This window comes from Microcaecilia unicolor, chromosome 6 (assembly GCF_901765095.1).
Source record: "Microcaecilia unicolor chromosome 6, aMicUni1.1, whole genome shotgun sequence".
Classification (NCBI taxonomy): Eukaryota; Metazoa; Chordata; class Amphibia; order Gymnophiona; family Siphonopidae; genus Microcaecilia; species Microcaecilia unicolor.
The window spans coordinates 175,536,296-175,556,519 of record NC_044036.1 but is presented as its reverse complement, the minus strand read 5'-3'; the positions used below and the strand labels follow the sequence as shown (position 1 = coordinate 175,556,519).

Here is a 20,224-nt window from a genome sequence, read left to right as displayed (position 1 = left end):
AGGAGTCTAAGGTTCTAGCGTCCTTGCCCGGGGGCGCCGAAGCATGTTCCCTAGAACTCTTAGCCTTCTTTAGGGCCAAATCCACAACTCCAGAGTCATGAGGCAACTGAGTGCGCATCAGCTCTGGGTCCCCATGGATCCGGTACTGGGACTCGATCTTCTTGGGAATGTGGGGATTAGTTAATGGTTTGGTCCAGTTCGCAAGCAATGTCTTCTTCAGGACATGGTGCAAGGGAACAGTGGACGCTTCCTTAGGTGGAGAAGGATAGTCCAGGAGCTCAAACATTTCAGCCCTGGGCTCGTCCTCCACAACCACCGGGAAGGGGATGGCCGTAGACATCTCCCGGACAAAGGAGGCAAAAGACAGACTCTCGGGAGGAGAAAGCTGTCTCTCAGGAGAGGGAGTGGGATCAGACGGAAGACCCCCAGACTCCTCGTCAGAGAAATATCTGGGATCTTCCTCTTCCTCCCACGAGGCCTCACCCTCGGTGTCAGACACAAGTTCACGGACCTGTGTCTGCAACCTCGCCCTGCTCGACTCCGTGGAACCCTGTCCACGATGGGGGCGTCGAGAGGTAGACTCCCTCGCCCGCATCGGCGAAGCTCCCTCCGCCGACGTAGTCGGGGAGCCTTCCTGGGAGGTGGCCGCGGTCGGTACCGCACGCGGTACCGACGTCGGGGACCTCAACCTGGGCGATGGGCCAGCCGGCGCCACGCTCGACGGTACCGGTGGCGCAAGCACCGCCGGTACCGGAGGGGTAGGGCGCAACAGCTCTCCCAGAATCTCTGGGAGAACGGCCCGGAGGCTCTCGTTTAGAGCGGCTGCAGAGAAAGGCTGAGGGGTCGATGCAGGCGTCGACGTCAGTACCTGTTCCGGGCGTGGAGGCTGTTCCGGGCTGTCCAGAGCGGAGCGCATCGACACCTCCTGAACAGAGGGTGAGCGGTCCTCTCGGTGCCGATGCCTGCTGGGTGCCGAATCCCTCGGCGACCCAGAGCTCTCGGTGCCGACACGGGGAGGAGACCGGTGTCGATGCTTCTTCGATTTCTTCCGAAGCATGTCACCGGAGCTCCCCGGCACCGACGAGGAGGACGTCGAATCCACCCGTCGCTTCCTCGGGGCCGAGACTGAAGAAGGTCGATCTCGGGGGGGCTGTACCGCAGGAGCCCTCAGGGTAGGCGGAGACCCACCCGAGGGCTCACCGCCACCAGCAGGGGAATGGACAGCCCTCACCTGCACTCCACCCGATGCACCACCGTCCGACGACATCAGCAGACGAGGTCCTGGTACCACCGACGTCGATGCAGCTATCCGATGTCTCGGCGCCGATGCAGAGGCCCGATGCCTCGATGCACTCGATGCAGGGGCGGCCGAGGAAGATGGTCTGGACGCTGACGACGTCGATGCACTCGAAGATCCCGGTGCCGATGCCGACGAAGAGCCCGAGAACAACACGTTCCACTGGGCTAGTCTCGCTACCTGAGTCCGCCTTTGAAGCAGGGAACACAGACTGCAGTTCTGAGGGCGGTGCTCGGCCCCCAGACACTGAAGACACGACGAGTGTCGATCAGTGAGCGAGATAACCCGGGCGCACTGGGTGCACTTCTTGAAGCCGCTGGAAGGCTTCGATGTCATGGGCGGAAAAATCACGCCGGCGAAATCAAAAGCCGAAATGGCGAAATTCGAAGCACCAAATTTAGAGGGAGAAAAAATCTCGACCGAGGCCGAAAAAAGGCCTACCCCGACGACGAAAGAAAACTTACCGGGGCAAAAAAGCTGGAAGTACGGGGAGGATTTACACGAAACCCGGCGGGGGGTTTCCGGAGCACTTCCCGACTATGACAAGACTTTCCCGAAGGAAAAAAACACGTTCAAACAATTGGACGCGCGAGGTCGACTTTCCGGGGCTCGACACGGCGAAAACACGACCGTACCGAGTGCGGACAAAAGAAGACTGGCCGGCTCGAGCCGGTTTCGGGCGGGAAGACGGCCGCGCATGCGCGGTGCGCGCGGGCGCGCGAGGGCTAGCAAAGGACTTTGCTAGTGAAGTTTCCGATTGGAGGGGCTGCCGTGGACGTCACCCATCAGTGAGAACAAGCAGCCTGCTTGTCCTCGGAGAATGAACATAAACTGCAAAGGTGCTGCAGGAAACAGATACTAAATGAACTTAACCTCTGCCAACATGTGTCCAACAAGGAAAGGAATACTATACAGTTCAGGTAGTAAAACATGCCTAAATATTGATTTTAAGTTGTATTGTCTATCCTCCCGCCCCCCCCCCCAAAAAAAAAAAAAACAAAAACAAACATACAACCCTCCCTCCAACTCTGGTCTATTAGTGAGTTAGTTAATACTCAAATTATCTATGCAGCAGAAAACTCCAAAATCTGAAAGATCGTTCATCTCTGATCATCTCCAGATCCTGTATGTTTATGCTCTTACAGCGCCATGTCAAAAAGATGATTTTTCTATTGCAGAAAGTCCGAAGGTACCTCTCCCTCCTGGAAAGCAAAATGACCTTCAGAAAGATTCCCTGACCTTCCAATAATAGAGAGGACTCTAGTCCCTTCTCAAAAAAGCATAGTAGAAAAACAGAAAGAATTATTGTCACTATTATTAATTAATGATTTGCAAAATGTCTGAATCTGCTTCCAAAATCCCTCCCAAGAAAGTAGGTTGAAGGCACTAGCACTTCCAAACACCATAAGGAAGACAAAAAGAATCTGGTATTTGAATTTTATTATAGGTACATCAAAAAGACTTGACACAGCAGCTGTGTTTTGGCACATCAGTACCTGCTTCAGGAGTATAAGAAATATATATATACTAGTAAAAAAGGCCAGTTTCTGTTAGAAATGAAACGGGCGCTAGCAAGGTTTTCCTTGGAGTGTATGTTTCAGAAAGAGCGTGTGTGAGAGATGGAGCGTGTGTGTCAGAGAGAGAATGTGTGAGAGAGAGAGAGACAGAGTGTATGTGTTTGTGCGAGAGAGAGAGTGTGTGAGAGACAATGTTTGTGTTTCTGTGTGACACTGTGTGAGAGAGAGGGACAAAGACAGTGAGTGTGTGAGTGAGAGTGTATGTGGCAGACAGAGAATGAGTGACTGCGTGTGTGTTGTGTGAGGAACCCCCTCACCCCCTCCCTCTCCCCTGCCCCCTTGCAGCCAGGCATGTGCAGCGACCCTCCTCTCCCCGTGTTCCCCCTGCAGCCACCCATGTCCAGCATCCCCCTAAAGCCACCCATGCCCATCAACCCTCCTCTCCCCCTGCTGCGTCCTTCCTGTCTCCCCTGCTCCCCCTGCAACCACCCATGTGGTCTCAGGCCCCCCCCCCCTCAGCATCCCTCCTGTCCCCCTGCAGGCACGCATGTGCAGCGTCCCTCCTCTCTCCCCTGTCCCCCCTGCAGCCAGCCATGTCCAGCGACCCTTCTGTCCCCCTGCCCCCCCTGCAGCTACCCATGTCCAGCGACCCTCCTCTCCTGTGCAGCCACCCATGTCTGAGGACACCCCTCTCCTTTTTCCCTGTTCCTCCCCTGTGGCCAGTCATGTCCAGCGACCCACCTGTCCCCCCTGATGACCACCAACCCTTCTGTCCCCCTGCCCGCCCTGCAGTGTCCGTTCTGTATCCCCTGTCCCCCTTGCAGGCACCCATGTGGTGTGTGGAGCCCCATCCCTATCTCCCTGTTCCCTGCCCCCCCCCCCCGTGCAGCGACCCTTCCCTACCCTCCCCCTGCTTCCTTCCAGCCACCCATGTCCAGCGAGACCCCCACTTCCCCCCCCCCCCAGCTGGCACAGCACCCAAAGAAAGCCCCTTGTCCCCCCCCTTCGCGCATCACCCGACCCCCCCCCACCGTGGCACATCACCAAGCCCCTCCCCCCTCATCAACCCCCTTGCCACCCGTAACCGCTAATACAAACTGTGTCCGGTGGCTGCTGCTTCTGCTATTCAGCAGCAGCAGCCCGTACATAAAGAAAACCAAAAAAAAAATCCTCCTAAAACGCACCTCCGTTGAGAAGCATCTCACATTGGCTGAAGTCTCAGCATGCGCTCCTCCTCTCCCCTCTGACGTCTCGGCGTTTCTCCGGGGTCTTCCGGCAGGGGCACTGATGTTGAGGGGAGAGGAGGAGCGGCTGCAGAGACGTCAGCCAATGTGAGATGGTTCTCCATGGAGGTGCGTTTTAGGAGGTTTTTTTTTGTTTGTTTGTTTTCTTTAGGTACGGGCTGCTGCTGCTGAGTAGAAGCAGCAGCAGCCGCCGGACAGAGTTTGTATTAGCGGTCGCGGGTGGCGAGGCGGTTGATGTGGGGGGGAGGGGCTTGGTGAAGCGGCGGGGGAGGGGCTTGGTGAAGCGGCGGGGGAGGGGTTGGGTGATGCAGCGAGGAGGGAAGGGGGTAGGGGCTTTCTGATGCCCCGTTGCACGGGCTGTTGTGGCGATGCGGCGGGGGGGGGCACTTAGAGGTGCACCGTCGAGGCTGTTTGTGTGTGTGTGTTTGTGTGTGTTTTTGTGTGTGTGTGCGTTTGTGTTTGCGTGTGTGTTTATGTGTATGTTTTTGTGTGTGTGTTTCTGTGTGTATGTGTGTGTTTCTGTGTGTATGTGTGTGTGCGTTTGTGTGTGTGCGTGTGTGTGTGTGTGTTTGCGTTTGTGTGTGTTTCTGTGTGTATGTGTGTTTGTGTATGTGTTTATGTGTGTGTGTGCGTTTGTGTGTGCGTGTGTGTTTGTGTGTGTGTTTGTGTGTGCGTTTGCGTGTGTGTGTGCGCGTTTGCGTGTGTTTGTGTGTGTTTGTGTGTGTGTGTTTATGTGTTTGTGTGTGTGTTTATGTGTTTGCGTTTGTGTGTGTGTTTCTGTGTGTGTGTGCATTTGTGTGTGTGTGTTTATGTGTGTTTGTGTGTATGCGTTTGTGTGTGTGTGTGTGTTTCTGTGTGTTTCTGTGTATGCGTTTGTGTGTGTGTGTGTGTTTCTGTGTGTTTCTGTGTGTGTGTGTTTCTGTGTGTGTGTTTCTGTGTGTTTCTGTGTGTGTGTTTCTGTGTGTATGTGTGTGTTTCTGTGTGTATGTGTGTGTGCGTTTGTGTGTGTGCGTGTGTGTGTGTGTGTTTGCGTTTGTGTGTGTTTCTGTGTGTATGTGTGTTTGTGTATGTGTTTATGTGTGTGTGTGCGTTTGTGTGTGCGTGTGTGTTTGTGTGTGTGTTTGTGTGTGCGTTTGCGTGTGTGCATTTGCGTGTGTGTGTGCGCGTTTGCGTGTGTTTGTGTGTGTTTGTGTGTGTGTGTTTATGTGTTTGTGTTTGTGTGTGTGTTTATGTGTTTGCGTTTGTGTGTGTGTTTCTGTGTGTGTGTGCATTTGTGTGTGTGTGTTTATGTGTGTTTGTGTGTATGCGTTTGTGTGTGTGTGTGTGTTTCTGTGTGTTTCTGTGTATGCGTTTGTGTGTGTGTGTGTGTTTCTGTGTGTTTCTGTGTGTGTGTGTTTCTGTGTATGTGTGTTTCTGTGTGTGTTTCTGTGTGTATGTGTGTTTGTGTGTGTGTTTGTGTTTATGTGTGTGTGTGTTTGTTTGCGTGTGTGTTTATGTGTGTGTGTGTGTGTTTGTGTGGGGGGGGGTTGCGGGTGGCTTTTGTGGTCGTGTGGTTGGGGAGTTTGCCAGCAGTCTGTAGCGATTCCTAGGCAGGGGGAGGAGTACGGAAACACTCCCCCTGCCTGGGTCGTTGTTTGTTGGAGGGGGTTGCCAGTTGGTAGGGGTGCCTTTATGGATCCCTTTACTCTCTGTGTTCTGCCCTCGAGGGCGGGGCAGAGAGACATGGTGAGTTGGATGGCTTCACCACCATGAACTTACGAACTGTTTAGGGATTTTGCAGATGGCTTCAGCAGGTTGTCTTCAGAATGTTGAGGTAGCGTTTTATGTACAGACTAGTAAAAAAGGCCCGTTTCTGACACAAATGAAATGGGCGCTAGCAAGGTTTTCCTCGGAGTGTGTATGTTTGGGAGAGTGTATGTGAGAGTGACTGTTTGTGAGTCAGAGTGAAAGTGTGAGTCCAATCCATGCTCCTCTGTCACCTGGCCCCTCCATTCATCCCTATCCAGCAATTCCGCTCTCTCCCTGAGGCCTGCCCTGCAATCCATATGCATCCATGGCCATCTGTCCCCTCCATTCATCCCTATCCAGCAATTCCCCTCTCCCTGAGTCCTGCCCTTCCAATCCATGGCCATCCATGCTCCTTTGTCACCTGGCCCCTCCATTCATCCCTATCCAGCAATACCCCTCTCTCCCTGAGGCCTGCCCTGCAATCCATATCCATCCATGCCCATCTGTCCCCTCCATTCATCCCTATCCAGCAATTTCCCTCTCCCTGAGTCCTGCCCTTCCAATCCATGCTCCTCTGTCACCTGGCCCCTCCATTCATCCCTATCCAGCAATTCCCCTCTCTGCCTGAGGCCTGCCCTGCAATCCATATGCATCCATGCCCATCTGTGCCCTCCATTCATCCCTATCCAGCAATTCCCCTCTTCCTGAGTCCTGCCCTTCCAATCCATGCCCATCCATGCTCCTGTGTCACCTGGCCCCTCCATTCATCCCTATCCAGCAATTCCCCTCTCTCCTTGAGGCCTGCCCTGCAATCCATATCCATCCATGCCCATCTGTCCCCTCCATTCATCCCTTTCCAGCAATTCCCCTCTCTCCCTGAGCCCTGCCCTCCCAATCCATGCCCATCCATGCTTCTCTGTCCCCTGCCCCCTCCATTCATCCCTTTCCAGCAATTCCCCTCTCCCTGAGCCCTCCCCTCCCAATCCATGGCCATCCATGCTCCTCTGTCCCCTGCCGCCTCCATTCATCCTTTTCCAGCAAGTCCCCTCTCTCCCTTCCATGACCCCCCCTCGCATCCATGCTCCTCTCTCTCCCATGTCCCAGCCTGGCCCGCCCTCTTCTCCCCCCCCCCCCCTTGGCATCCATGCTGTCGTTTCTCCCCTGCCCTCCCGCTCCCATTGTTGTACTTTACTGGCCACCCTCTTCTGTCCCCCCAACATGCGTTTTTTTTTTTTTTTTCTTCTTGTAAAATTTACCTCCGTGGCGGTTCCGGCAGCGAAGCGTCAGGGAAGGAGGCGGCGCTCTCGACGTCTAGGTTTCCCTTCGCTGTGTTCCGCCTTCTTTTGATGTCATCCTTGACGTCAGAAGAAGGCGGAACACAGCGAAGGGAAGGCTAGACGTCGAGAGCGCCGCCTCCTTCCCTGACGCTTCGCTGCCGAGCGATGCGATTGGTTGTGTCATTGCTCCGCCCTCGACGTCATCACGTTTGACGCGTGGGCGGGGCAGACACAATGCGATCTCACCCCCTTCACTTTGCTAAGAGAGGCTTCATTAGAACGTTGGAGGTGCGTTTTATATAGAGAGATGGGGCGTGGCTGAGGGCGGGTCTATGAGTGAGGGTGACTGGTCCTAGCCTATGAAGACTACAGGATTTTTGTGCTTCTCTGCCTTGGAGTGAGCTTCTCTGCCTTGGAGTGAGCTTCAGAATGTTCAAGGTGGGATTTATTAATATATATATATATATATATATATATATATATATATATATATATATATATATATAATCAATATAAGTGTTGAATTGTTTTCAAATGTACTTCTTTTCTCTATTCATAAGCGAGTTCCCTGGGACCTTTTATGCCCTCAAGTCAATGCACTGTAATTTTTATAATTTTTTTATAATTTCTGAATATACACATTCTTTTAATATTGATTTATATCTTTAGTTTTTAAAAGCTATATATTTTTAATATGTTCTTCATATTTGTAACATTTATTTTGATATGTTTTTAATGTGCTTTTGGTATCATATGTATTTTTATTAGGGCTGCTCATTGAATGCGTTTTAACATGATTAATCATGTTAAAATTTGTTACTTGTGCTAATAATTTTAACTTGATTAATTGCATTATGCTGCTCTCGCCTACTGCTGCCCCCTCTGACCCCGGTGCTCTTGCAACTTGTTCTCTCCTACCCGCCACTGTACACTGAAAGCCTTTTCTCTCCCGCCACCCCACTCTCTGGCATCTCATCCCACCCACCCACCACACTTTGAACTTGCCTTGTACACACAGCAGCATTAAGCACACACTGCTCCACTCCTCTCTGTAATCGGAGCCCTCCCTCTCTAGTGTCCTGACTTCTCTGATGAAACATCCTGTTTCCTGCTGCAGGAGTCAGATGCTAGAGAGAAGAGAGGAGATGGTGCCCACAAGGTGGGTGGAGAGACCGGAGGAGATGGTACCCATGGAGGGGAGGGGAGGAGAGACAGGAGAGAAGAGATAGTTCCCATAGGTGAAGGGGAACGGAAGGGATAGAAACAAGACAGAAATAAGGAGGAAGAAAATGGCAGAAAGTTGAATGTGAAAGATGTTATAGGGGAAGAAGTGAAGAAGAGAGGAGAGAAAAGAAATAATGAGGAGAGAGGAGGCCCTGAAAATAGTGTTCAGAGCACAGACAGAAGAACAGGACCAGAGACGAAATAAGATGATTAGAAAAATAAAATCACCGGCCAACAAAGGTAGGAAAAATGATTTTATTTTCAGTTTAGTAACTGAAGTACAATATGTCAGTTTTGAGAATTTACATCTGCAGTCTATATCTTGCAGTATACAGGTGAAAATGTGAGGGGGGCACTTTATGCGATTAACTGCACGATTAAAATTTGTGATCGCGAACACTTGCTTTTTAGTGCACCCTTAATAAAATTTAAATTTCAGAATCTTCTCGTGGTGTTTGGAAGTGCCAGCCCCTTCACCCTACTTTCTTGGTTTGTCCATTACGGTTATAGGGATCGCTGTTCCTACACTTATTGTTTTTCTTCCTTTCTCCATAATTCCTCCACCAGCACTTATTTCCAAAATATATGGCCCAGAATGGTCTTCGTTGCACCAAGTTTTGAAGCAACATTCATATGTGCCTAAATGTGCCTTGTATGCTCTCCAGGGGGAAATATCACGTGTTCTAAGTAAGAATTTATATTTTAGCTCTCTAAGGAACTGAGCACTGAAGAGCACTGAGCACAGAAGAGAGCACTGGGATTCTAAATCCATGAAGCAGTGGTTCTGTACCATGAAACACTTTGGAAATAAATTTACAGGACATGACTCAACAGTGAGTGCATAGAAACATAGGAACTTGACATTGGAGCCAAGAGGGATGATACTAACTCATTTGGCATAAAATCCAAAGTATTTCTGAACCAATCCCGCACTGAATGGAGACATTTTTCTTATATTTGTTCAAGGGGGGAGCGGGCGAGACTCTGTAGGCCTTGGGCATGCATAGATGTTCAAGGTCCTGCTCTGGTTGTGATGAGTCTTCTTTAGAAATGCTCTGACAGTCATATTGTTGCCGCTCCAGATAGGGTAATGGATGGAAGATACTGAACAGCTCAGGAGGAGAGAAGGGGAGATGCTAAACACTCCATGGGGGACAGGGAGGAGGAGGAGGAAAGGCAGGGCCAGTTCATGGACTGTGGCGCCATGAACTAACGTTTGCATTCGCGCATCCCCTCCACCGCCTGAGATCCAGTAGCTCCCCCTCTCTCAGAAGACATACCCCCCCCCACCCAACACAGTGATAAAGGGGTGCTAATATCCCAAATCCCAATCTGGCATCTCTCGCTCTCCTCACCCCCACCTGCAGAGAGAAAGGAAGAGAGAGAAGAGATGCTGGATTGGAGTTTTGGTGTCCTTTATCTCCCATGCTCTGAGCTACTGCCTCACCTGGTCTATAGGTTGAGCCAGCCCTGAGGGAAGGGGAGATGCTGAACACCTTGGGGTGGGGGGAGAAGGGAAGGAGAGGTGTTGAACATGTCAGGGTGCAGGGAATGAAGGAAGAGGACACAATGAGTACTTCAGAGCAGGGGGAAAAGGGAAGGGGAAGTTTGATTTAGTTAGTGGCATTTCCTTCAGTAAGAAAAGTTTCCAGGTCAAAATGTTCTTATTTATTAATCTTTCCATCTTTTAAGAGCATCCAATATAAAAAGATATTGGCATCATTTTTATCATATACAGCTGTTAAGACCTAGATTGAGCTCTCTCTACTGATGACAGAAGTCTAAAAACTTCTACTACTACTACTACTACTATTTAGCATTTCTATAGCGCTACAAGGCATACGCAGCGCTGTACAAACATAGAAGAAAGACAGTCCCTGCTCAAAGAGCTTACAATCTAATAGACAAAAAATAAATAAAGTAAGCAAATCAAATCAATTAATGTGAACGGGAAGGAAGAGAGGAGGGTAGGTGGAGGCGAGTGGTTACAAGTGGTTACGAGTCAAAAGCAATGTTAAAGAGGTGGGTTTTCAGTCTAGATTTAAAGGTGGCCAAGGATGGGGCAAGACGTAGGGGCTCAGGAAGTTTATTCCAGGCGTAGGGTGCAGCGAGACAGAAGGCGCGAAGTCTGGAGTTGGCAGTACTGGAGAAGGGAACAGATAAGAAGGATTTATCCATGGAGCGGAGTGCACGGGAAGGGGTGTAGGGAAGGACGAGTGTGGAGAGATACTGGGGAGCAGCAGAGTGAGTACATTTATAGGTTAGTAGAAGAAGTTTGAACAGGATGCGAAAACGGATAGGGAGCCAGTTTTTGAATTAGGGTTGATTTTTATATTTTTTATCTTCATGATTGTAACTGTAATTCAGTATTTTAATGTAAACTCCTTTGGACCTTTCAGGGGAAAATGTGGTCTATAAATCTAGGATTAGATTAGAACAATTTGTGTGTGTGGGGGGGGGGGGGGGGGGGGGAGGAATGGAGAAAAGGGCATATGCTAGACTACAGAAAGGTAGGAAAGGAAAAGGGATATGCTCCATAGAAATCAACATTTCAAAATAATTGGGAGTGTCATACAAAATACAAATTACCACTACCTGGCAGTGGCGTAGCAAGAGGGGGGCGGGAGGGGCGGTCCGCCCCGGGTGTCAGCTCGGGGGGGGGGGGGGTGCTCCCTGCCAGCTCCCCCCCCTCGGCGAATAGACACCTCCCCCCCCCCCCGACCAGCTCCCGCACCCTACCTTTAAAAAGAATATCGGGAGGCGCTGCGCCCTGCACATAAAGGAAATGTGGACCGTCGGGTCTTCCCTCGCTGTCTGTCCCGCCCTTGCGGAAATAGGAAGTTGCGTCAGTGGAGGGCGGGACAAACAGCGAGGGAAGACCCGACGGTCCACATTTCCTTTATGTGCAGGGCGCAGCGCCTCCCGATATTTTTTTTAAAGGTAGGGTGCGAGAGCTGGTCGGGGGGGGGGGGGGTGTCATCGTGCTGCACCCGGGGGGGGGGGGGTGCAACGGCGAACCGCCCCGCCCCGGGTGGCAGCCCCCCTGCTACGCCACTGCTACCCGGACACAATGAAGGAGCTTTATCAATACTGGGGTGCTCATCGGACACTGGCACTCACAGAACCGACTCTTATGATAAGCTGGACATAGGGAAGAGGGTTTTGAGCCATTCCTTGGGTGGGGCTGGGAGGCACATGGTTGAAAGTTCACATAGGGCATCAGATGCTCTTGTAATGGTCCTGCCCACAGTGACAGTGATGTCACACCTTCTCCAACAACTCTTAATTCTCTTGTACTACTTATGGATTAGAAAATAAAGCAGACCCATTCCATTTTACCCCACTGATTACGTTCTTATTTAGTCTAAAGTGGAAAATTGTGTTTCATCTTTTTTATCTTAAGAAATACAAATTGTTGTGAAATTGTCCAGGAATTTTGTGTAGTTTTGAAATATTTCTAAGATGGATATTCAAGACATGATCTTCCACGGCACAAGATATTAAAAGTAGGTCACAAAATCCATTTAGTAAAGAATCTGATTTTCTCCTGACTGATTTAATTTGGTGACTCATATAGGTTACTATTAGAAGAGTCCTTTTACTAAGGTGCGCTGAAAAATGGCCTGCGGCAGTGTAGACGCGTGTTTTGGGTGTGCGCAGAATTATTTCTTAGTGCTCCTACAAAAAATGCCTGTTTAAAATTTTTGCTGAAAATGGACGTGCATCAAAATGAAAATTGCCGCACGTCCATTTTGGGTCTGAGACCTTACCGCAAGCCATTGACTTAGTGGTAAAGTCTCACGTGGTAACTGGGCGGTAATGGTCCACGTGCGCCAAATTCCACTTGATGCGTGTAGCTGCCGCGCGTCAGAAAATAAAAAATATTTTGGGGATGCGCGTAGCGGATGCGCGCCAAAATTGAAATTACCACAAGGAACACACAGTAACCGGGCGGAAACTCCAATTTGGTGCGCATAGGTGTCTATGCGGCTTAGTGAAAGGGCTCCAGCCTGACCAAGACAAATTTGAAACAGTCCATTTTACGTGCCCTGTATCTGAGCAACTATGAGCAACAATAGATAATGAAACTTGCCCTGAATGAACTCTTGTTAATTAAGATCTTCTTTGTATTCTATCTCTCTTAATTTTTATGTTCCATCCCATTTTCAGTTTTCTTCAGTGCAGGTAAATCTAGAAGCCAATTTTTCATTACAAGCTTCTGCTGTTTACATGGGGCGATGTCCTCAGATGGGTTAGTTTTGTGCATACCATGACAGTAATGAACTTCACTCCTAAGCCAAGGTATATGGAGTATGAACTCAGTCTCTCAATTTTAGTGCATTATTTGTATTGTACCAAAGAGAACTTTCTTCTGGAGTTCAGAGTATAACAAGTACCAGCAACCTATCCAGGCCTCCCTGAAAATTCCTTTCAATAGTTAATTTAGCCTCATCAATCCACATCCTTTCTTAGACTATGGATTGAGGGGGAGGGAAGGGAGGAGGTCTCCTTGGTCTTCCAGATGAATCTTAACTGGCTTCTGATATGGTCTGTAATATCATCACCCTTAGTTTGCAAGCATGCAGAGTTTCTGGGCATTTTTTTAACCAACTTTTTATCTGGTTCATTTTATGTTTTTATTGTATTTGCTGCCATGCACCAAAATTATTTGTCACTTCATTTTATACATCAATTCGAATTTCAATGTTTTTATTGCTCTTTTATATTAATTCATTTCATTTGTATATTCATTGTTTTATTTTATTTATTTATTTTCATTTTTAACAACCTGATGATATTGTTTTATGGATGCTACACATCTATTTCTGTTTCCATGTAGATACAACAGACACAGCCGTGTCGTGTCGTCTTTTACCTGTTCCCAATAAAGACTATTTTACATCCTCCTTGGATCTACCTCACTGTTTTATTTGTCAGCTATGCTGCAACAGCCCCCAGGGCAAGATGCATCAACAAAACGTAAAACAACCAAAAACGTAAAAGTCATTACCGTTTTAGAAAAAACGAAGGATGCACTAAAAAAAAAAAGACGCACATGTTCGGCGCGCTATTCAAACATCGGATGCATGAAAGTATCGTTAATCTGATGTAATCTCCGCCAGCGGTATAGGAAACGCATGCGCACAATCGCCAAACCTGTGATATCACCTTGCCTGAAGACACCGCTCACCCCCGTTTCTCAATCAGCTGATATCGGAGAGTGCAGTTGAAAGTGTGCATCAGAAAAATAGCCTTCCATTTTGGCCATTATTCACACCCAAATAATAAAAATGTCTTTTTTGGCCGTGCTTCACAGTCAGCTAAGAGATCTGGAAGGTAAACGTGCTGTGATTGGCTCAGAGACTTCCAGGTCTCTCAGTTGAGTGAAGCACGGCCAAAAAGGACGTTTTTATTATTTGGCCAAAATGGAAGGCTATTTTTCTGATGCACGCTTTCAACTGCACTCTCCGATATCAGCTGATTGAAAACCCGGCCAAAATGGAAGGCAATTTTTCTGATGGACGCTTTCAACTGCACTCTCCGATATCAGCTGATTGAAAAACGGGGAGGTGAGCGGCACAGCATCTTTGGGCGGCATATATGACATACGTTTTTGACAATTTTTCGATCTAGCGCAGCCCCAACGAGAGGTACAACCTCTTGTTAAATTTTCCGGCAATTTCCACCGTTAAGGCAATTGGAAAAGGTTAGTGCATCTCATTACAATAGGGTTTCTGCACAATTTGCTCATCTGCATTCCGTTTTCGTTAGCTGCTATCGCTGTTGGAAAATGGCCTTTAGTGCATGCCGCGGTTTAAAACTTGTTCGTTAAAGGGTCGTTAAAGGCTCGTTTTGTTTAGTGCATCTTGGCCTCAGTCAGAGACCATTGAATTCAACTGCTCCAAGAACCAATTAGACATGCACCCAGACGAGTCTGGCTAATAGGTAGCACTCTTGTGCAAGAACTGAGATTTTATTTATTTAAAAATGTGTGACCCACACTATCTACTATTCTCTTACCCAGGGCTCACTGAACCATTGGGCCGCCCTTCCTGACTGCCATCCTTGATGGTTTTTACTTTCATTTAACTTCAGATCAGCATCTTGCCTGTGACCGTAGGTTCTGTGCTAGCATTCAGTAATAGATTCAGGTCTGTCTGCAGTTCATTCCCCCCCCCCCCCCCCCCCCCACCACCACAGTAATGTAGATGTGGTATCATAGCAGGTCAGAGAACAATACAAATCCCTCTAGGGATGTTACTTAAGGCAAATTATTCAGTGCAGACTTACCTGTTTCTGTGGCAAGAAGTTTCACAAAATCGAACATATTCCCATAACCTGCAGTATAAAAACAGAATTTGTTTGGCAAGTCATCAACACCGTCTACTTCTTAATTTCAAATGTGTGAATTTGCTTCTCTAATTCCTTGAAAAGTTTTAGAGGAGATCTTTTGTTTGAGATCCTGCTGGGAACTTGTGGCTCAAATTGGCCATGCTCAGGCCCAGATGCATCAACCGTAAGTAAAAAAATCTAAAACGTTAAAGAAGTTACCGAATGTAAAAAAACGAAGAATGCACGAAGGATAGGGAATGCAAATGAGCTGTTCATTGCAGCTCACTTGCATTCACTAACCGTTCGGTAAAAACGTCCGTAATCGGCCTGTAAGGCATGCGTAGAGCAGCCAAGCGTTATGCTGGCTGCTCTACGCATGTCCCAAAACGTCAAAACAAAAACAAAACAAAAAAACCCCTAAACACTTGTGTTTCGGGAGGGGGCAAAGGCGCTCATCAGGAGCGTCCTTTATGAGTGTCCTTGCCCCCCCACCGCCCGAGGTCGCTGCTGCTCCCCGCTGTTCCCCACTTGCCAAAAATCCAAAGTTTAAGCTGCCCCGGCTCGCCCCTCCCTTCCTCGCTTCTCTTTCTTCCCAGTTCCGCCTCCCGCTATTCTCCGCCCAGTGCCCCGCCCCCGCCGCCCTCCCTGAAGTCATCGCCGCCTTTCCCCCCCTCCACCGGTGTCCCCCTCCTTGTTACTGGGCCATGCAGCGCCTCTCACCTCTGTGTGAGGGCGCTGCACGGGGAAGAACAGCTGATCGTCTCCGCTGCAGTCTCCGATGTCCCTCCTCCCTCCTGGGCCCGCCCTCCTCTGAAGTAACCAGACGAAGGCGGGCCCAGGAGGGAGGAGGGACGTCGGAGACTGCAGAGGAGACGATCAGCTGTTCTTCCCCGTGCAGTGCTCTCACACAGAGGTGAGAGGCGCTGTACGGCCCGGTAACAAGGAGGGGGGCACCGGTGGAGGGGGGGAAACGGCGGCGACGACTTCAGGGAGGGTGGGGGGGGGGGCGGGTTGTCAGCTATTGTTGTCTAGGGTTGGTCCCAGGGTCCACTTCACAGAGGCAGTGGGTTCCCAAAGAATACGCAATCCACACGGATTTGGATATATAAAGTATATTATATTTGCATATATGCATTGGCTCACAGCATTTAGTACAGGAAAAAGGGTACAAGCTGTCTTGGGGTGTGTGTTTAGAGGGAGGGAGAAAGAAAAAGTGCATGCAGAGCCCAGTGTGCTCTGCTTGCAGGGAGAGAGAAAGAGGGAGACCTAGTGCCCTGGACACAGAGAAGTGCCCGGGACAGAGAGGGGGGGGGGGGCAGTAGATCCTAAGCTGGGCTCTATGCTCTGCTGCACAGAGAAAGAGAGAGAGAGAGAGAGAGCCCTAGTGAGCTCTGCTTTATACCTAATAAGAACTGAGAGGGAACAGGAGCAGAGAGAGATCAAAAACTTCTCTCTTTCCCAGTTATTTCCTTTACAGAACTCCAGATACTTTCTGAAGTCAGGAAAGGTGACAACTTTCACAGGTTGTCCTGTTTGAAATCCCTAGTGATGGAGCCTCTATGTCTAGCTTTGGTTGCTCTGAAGCCCTGCTCCCATATGGAACAAAAGGTATGTTAATCAAGAGTAATTGAGAACACAAAGGGTTATCAGGCCTCTCTGAGCACCATTTGGCCCATTTCATCCTCAATGGTTCCTGCAGGAGATGGGGGGAGAGTTTATCAGAGGTCAGAAGGTGGTTTAATATTGTCAAACTGATTTCATCAGGATTGCAGGAGGTCAAAATTATTGCTGGACACGGGGCACGGGGCAGAGAATAGCGGGAGGCGGAACTGGGAAGAAAGAGAAGAGAGGAAGGGAGGGGTGAGTCGGGGCAGCTTAAACTTTGGATTTTTGGCAAGCGGGGAGCAGCGGCGACCTCGGGCGGTGGGGGGAGGGGCAAGGACGCTCCTGACGAGCGCCTTTGCCCCATCCCGATCCTTTTTCCCCCCTTTTTTTTAAATGCAGGAGGAGCGGGGAACAGCAGGGACCTCGGGCGTCAATAAAGGATGCTCCTGACGCCCGTTTTTCCCCCTCCCTCCCGATTTTTTTTCATTACATTTTGGCAGCTGGGCAGCTCTAACGAGAGGTACAGACCTCCGTTAGATTTCCTGCGTTTTCCTGCATTAAGGCAATCGGACAATGTTAGTGCACCTTATTACAATGGGGTTTGTACACAAATTGCGCATCTGCATTCCATTTTCGTTAGCTGCTACCTACGTCAGAAAAAGGCCTTTAATGCATGTCATGGTTTAAAACTTGTTTGTTAAAGGGTTGTAAAAGGGTTGTTAAAGTTTAGTGCATCTGGGCCTCAGTGACATGATGCCTATCACCAGTGGTGTGCTGGAGCCGGCTCTGTCCGGCTCGCAAGAGCCGCTTGTTAATTTTTGACAGCTCTTGCGAGCCGGTTGTTTGGGGCGAGCCAGCTCCATTACAAAGGTAAGCATGGCAGGAGGGCGCCATGCTTACCTCCCCTCCCGCTCCCAAACATGTGCAGCGATTTTCCTTCACCCCCCATCGTCCCCTCCTGCTCCAATCCATCTTGCTTAGTACCTCTCCGTTGAAGCGCCACCTTATTTAAGCCCTGCTGCGTCTCCAGCCTTCCCTCCCTGCTTGCTTCGATGAGTTCATTCTGATGTCATACGTCAGAAGGCGGGATTAAGGGCACGACGAACGAACTCATCGAAGCAAGCAGGGAGGGAAGGCTGGAGACGCAACAGGGCTTAAATAAGGCGGCACTTCAATGGAGAGGTACTAAACAAGATGGATGGGAGTGGGAGGGGACGGTGGGGGAGAAGGAAAATCGTTGCACATGTTTGGGAGCAGGAGGGGAGGGCAGGGGAGGGAGGAGAATTGCTGGGCAGGGATGGGTAGAGGGGGGCAGGGGAGAGAAGCCAATTGCTGGGCAGGGATGGGTAGAGGGGGGCAGGGGAGTGAAGCCAATTGCTGGGCAGGGATGGGTAGAAGGGGGCAGGGGAGAGAAGCCAATTGCTGGGCAGGGATGGGTAGAGGGGGGCAAGGGAGAGAAGCCAATTGCTGGGCAGGGATGGGTAGAGGGGGCAAGGGAGAGAAGCCAATTGCTGGGCAGGGATGGGTAGAGGGGGCAGGTGAGAGAAGCCAATTGCTGGGCAGGGATGGGTAGAGGGGGCAGGGGAGAGAAGACAATTGCTGGGCAAGGATTTTATTTATTTTATTTATTTAATTGCATTTGTATCCCACATTTTCCCACCTATTTGCGGGCTCAGTGTGGCTTACAATACATTGTAAATGATGGAAATACAGTTTCTTACAATCCGATTATGGGTTATATTGTGAATAGATTAGGAAGACAGAGTCAGATCAGTCGCCTTTGGGGCGTAGAAACTAAAGGATATGGTGTAGGGGAATAACTACGCTGATCGAATAATAGCAAGTGAGCGATGGGGTAGACAGTTTTTATCTGTGGGTAGATATTGAATGGGAGAGAGTACGGGGACGTGGAGTACGTGGGGTAATATCTTGAGGCATTGTTATGATGTATATGGGATTTATATGTTTTGATCCTTGCGGTATGTTTTGTCAAAGAGATAGGTCTTCAATCGTTTGCGGAAGTCTGTCAACTCATAGACCGCTCTCAGGCCGCGTGGCAGTGCGTTCCAGAGTTGCGTGCTCTTGTAGGAGAAGGTTGATGCATGTAGTCCTTTATACTTTATGCATTTGCACTTAGGGAAGTGGAGGTTGAGGAAAGTTCTGGATGATTTTTTGGCGTTTCTGGGTGGCAGGTCTACCAAGTCAGATATGTATGCAGGGGCTTCACCGTGAATGATTTTGTGCACTAATGTGCATATTTTAAAGGTGACACGTTCCCTGTGCTTTCGTATTTTGGTTTTCCGAAGATGAGTCTGGCTGCTGTATTCTGGGCTGTCTTAAGTTTTCTCATTATTTGTTCTTTGCAGCCTGCGTATAATGAGTTGCAGTAATCCAGATGGCTTAATACGAGTGATTGTACCAGGTTGCGGAAGACAGATCTTGGAAAGAATGGTTTTATTCTTTTCAGCTTCCACATGGAGAAGAACATCTTTTTTGTTGTGTTGTTCGCGTGAGTCTCAAGTGTAAGGTGGCGGTTGATTGTTACTCCAAGGATTTTTAGATTTTCTGAAATTGGCAAGTTTAGTTTAGGTGTGTTGATAGTAGTATATTTTGTTGTATTGTATTGGGAGGTTAGTATGAGGCATTGAGTTTTTCCTGCGTTCAATTTCAGTCGGAATGCATCTGCCCAGGTGTTCATGATGTGTAGACTTTGGTTGATTTCGTTAGAGATTTCGTTAATGTTTTGTTTAAAAGGAATATATATCGTTACATCATCGGCATATATGTAAGGGTTAAGGTTATGGTTTGATAGAAGTTTTGCTAGTGGGGTCATCAGTAGGTTGAAAATTGTAGGTGAGAGGGGAGATCCCTGCGGTACTCCGCACTCAGGTGTCCATGCAGCAGATGTGGTTGAATTTGATGTGACTTGGTATGAGCGTGAGGTTAAGAACCCCTTGAACCAATTTAGGACATTGCCTCCGATGCCGAAATATTCAAGAATGTGTAATAGGATTCCGTGGTCGACCATGTCGAAGGCACTTGACATGTCAAATTGTAGGAGGAGTATATTGGAGCCAGTTGCGATCCGTTGCTTAAATTTGGTCAGTAGGGTAGTTAATACTGTCTCTGTGCTGTGATTCGAACGGAATCCTGATTGGGCGTCATGCAGTATTGAGAACTTGTCGAGATAACTTGTGAGTTGTTTGGTTACCACTCCTTCTGTAGAGGGGGCAGGGGAGAGAAGACAATTGCTGGGTATGGATGGATAGAGGGGGGCAGGGGAGAGAAGACAATTGCTGGGTATGGATGGATAGAGGGGGGCAGGGGAGAGAGGAGAGTTTCAGGACATGGATGGAGGGGAGGGCAAGAGAAATTCTGGACATGGATGGAGGGAAGGGAAAGGACAAGGGAGAGAGAAGAAATGCTGGACACGGAGGGAAGATAGAGGAAGGAGATTAGATGAGGGAAAAGGAGGTGAGGAGAGAAACTGCACATGGATGGAGAAAATAGGCAGAAGCTGGATCCACTGTACAGTCAAGTCTGTGGAGGACCAGAAATGAAGAAGAAAGGAGGAAAGAAAAGAAATAAATGGAAAGGAAGCCCTGGAAACGGAGTCAAGGGAACAGATAGAGAGCAGCAGAATCAGATACTGGGCCAGCATGATCAGAGAAACAAAGTCACCAGACAACAAAGGTAGAAAAGAAATTTTATTTTCATTATAGTGTTTGGAATATGTCCACTTTGAGAATCAGGTGCTGAACGTTAAAAGTTTATATTTATTTACTTATTTATGGCATTTTATCCCATATTAAACATGAATTAGATTAGAACCTGGGATCATTTAATTTTTTTTTCCTGGAGAGAGTAATGCATTGCCCCCCCCCCCCCCAGCTATAGCCAGCTGTGCAATTTTTTTGGGGGGGCGCAGAGGTGGACGGGGGGCGCAGAGGTGGATGGGGGGGCGCCGAGGTGGACCGGGGAGAGAGCCTGTTAAAAATT

General features: G+C 49.0%; 1 protein-coding gene across 2 annotated transcripts in view; it reads right to left on the bottom strand.

The window, feature by feature from the left end:
- Window positions 1-20,224, bottom strand: part of LOC115471856 (inter-alpha-trypsin inhibitor heavy chain H4-like) — a 148,816-nt gene that overhangs the window by 39,040 nt on the left and 89,552 nt on the right. For both annotated transcript variants that reach the window (XM_030205730.1, XM_030205731.1), the window contains one exon: window positions 14,579-14,626. In XM_030205730.1, coding sequence (XP_030061590.1) covers window positions 14,579-14,626 — 48 coding nt within the window. The remainder of the gene's footprint in view (window positions 1-14,578; window positions 14,627-20,224) is intronic.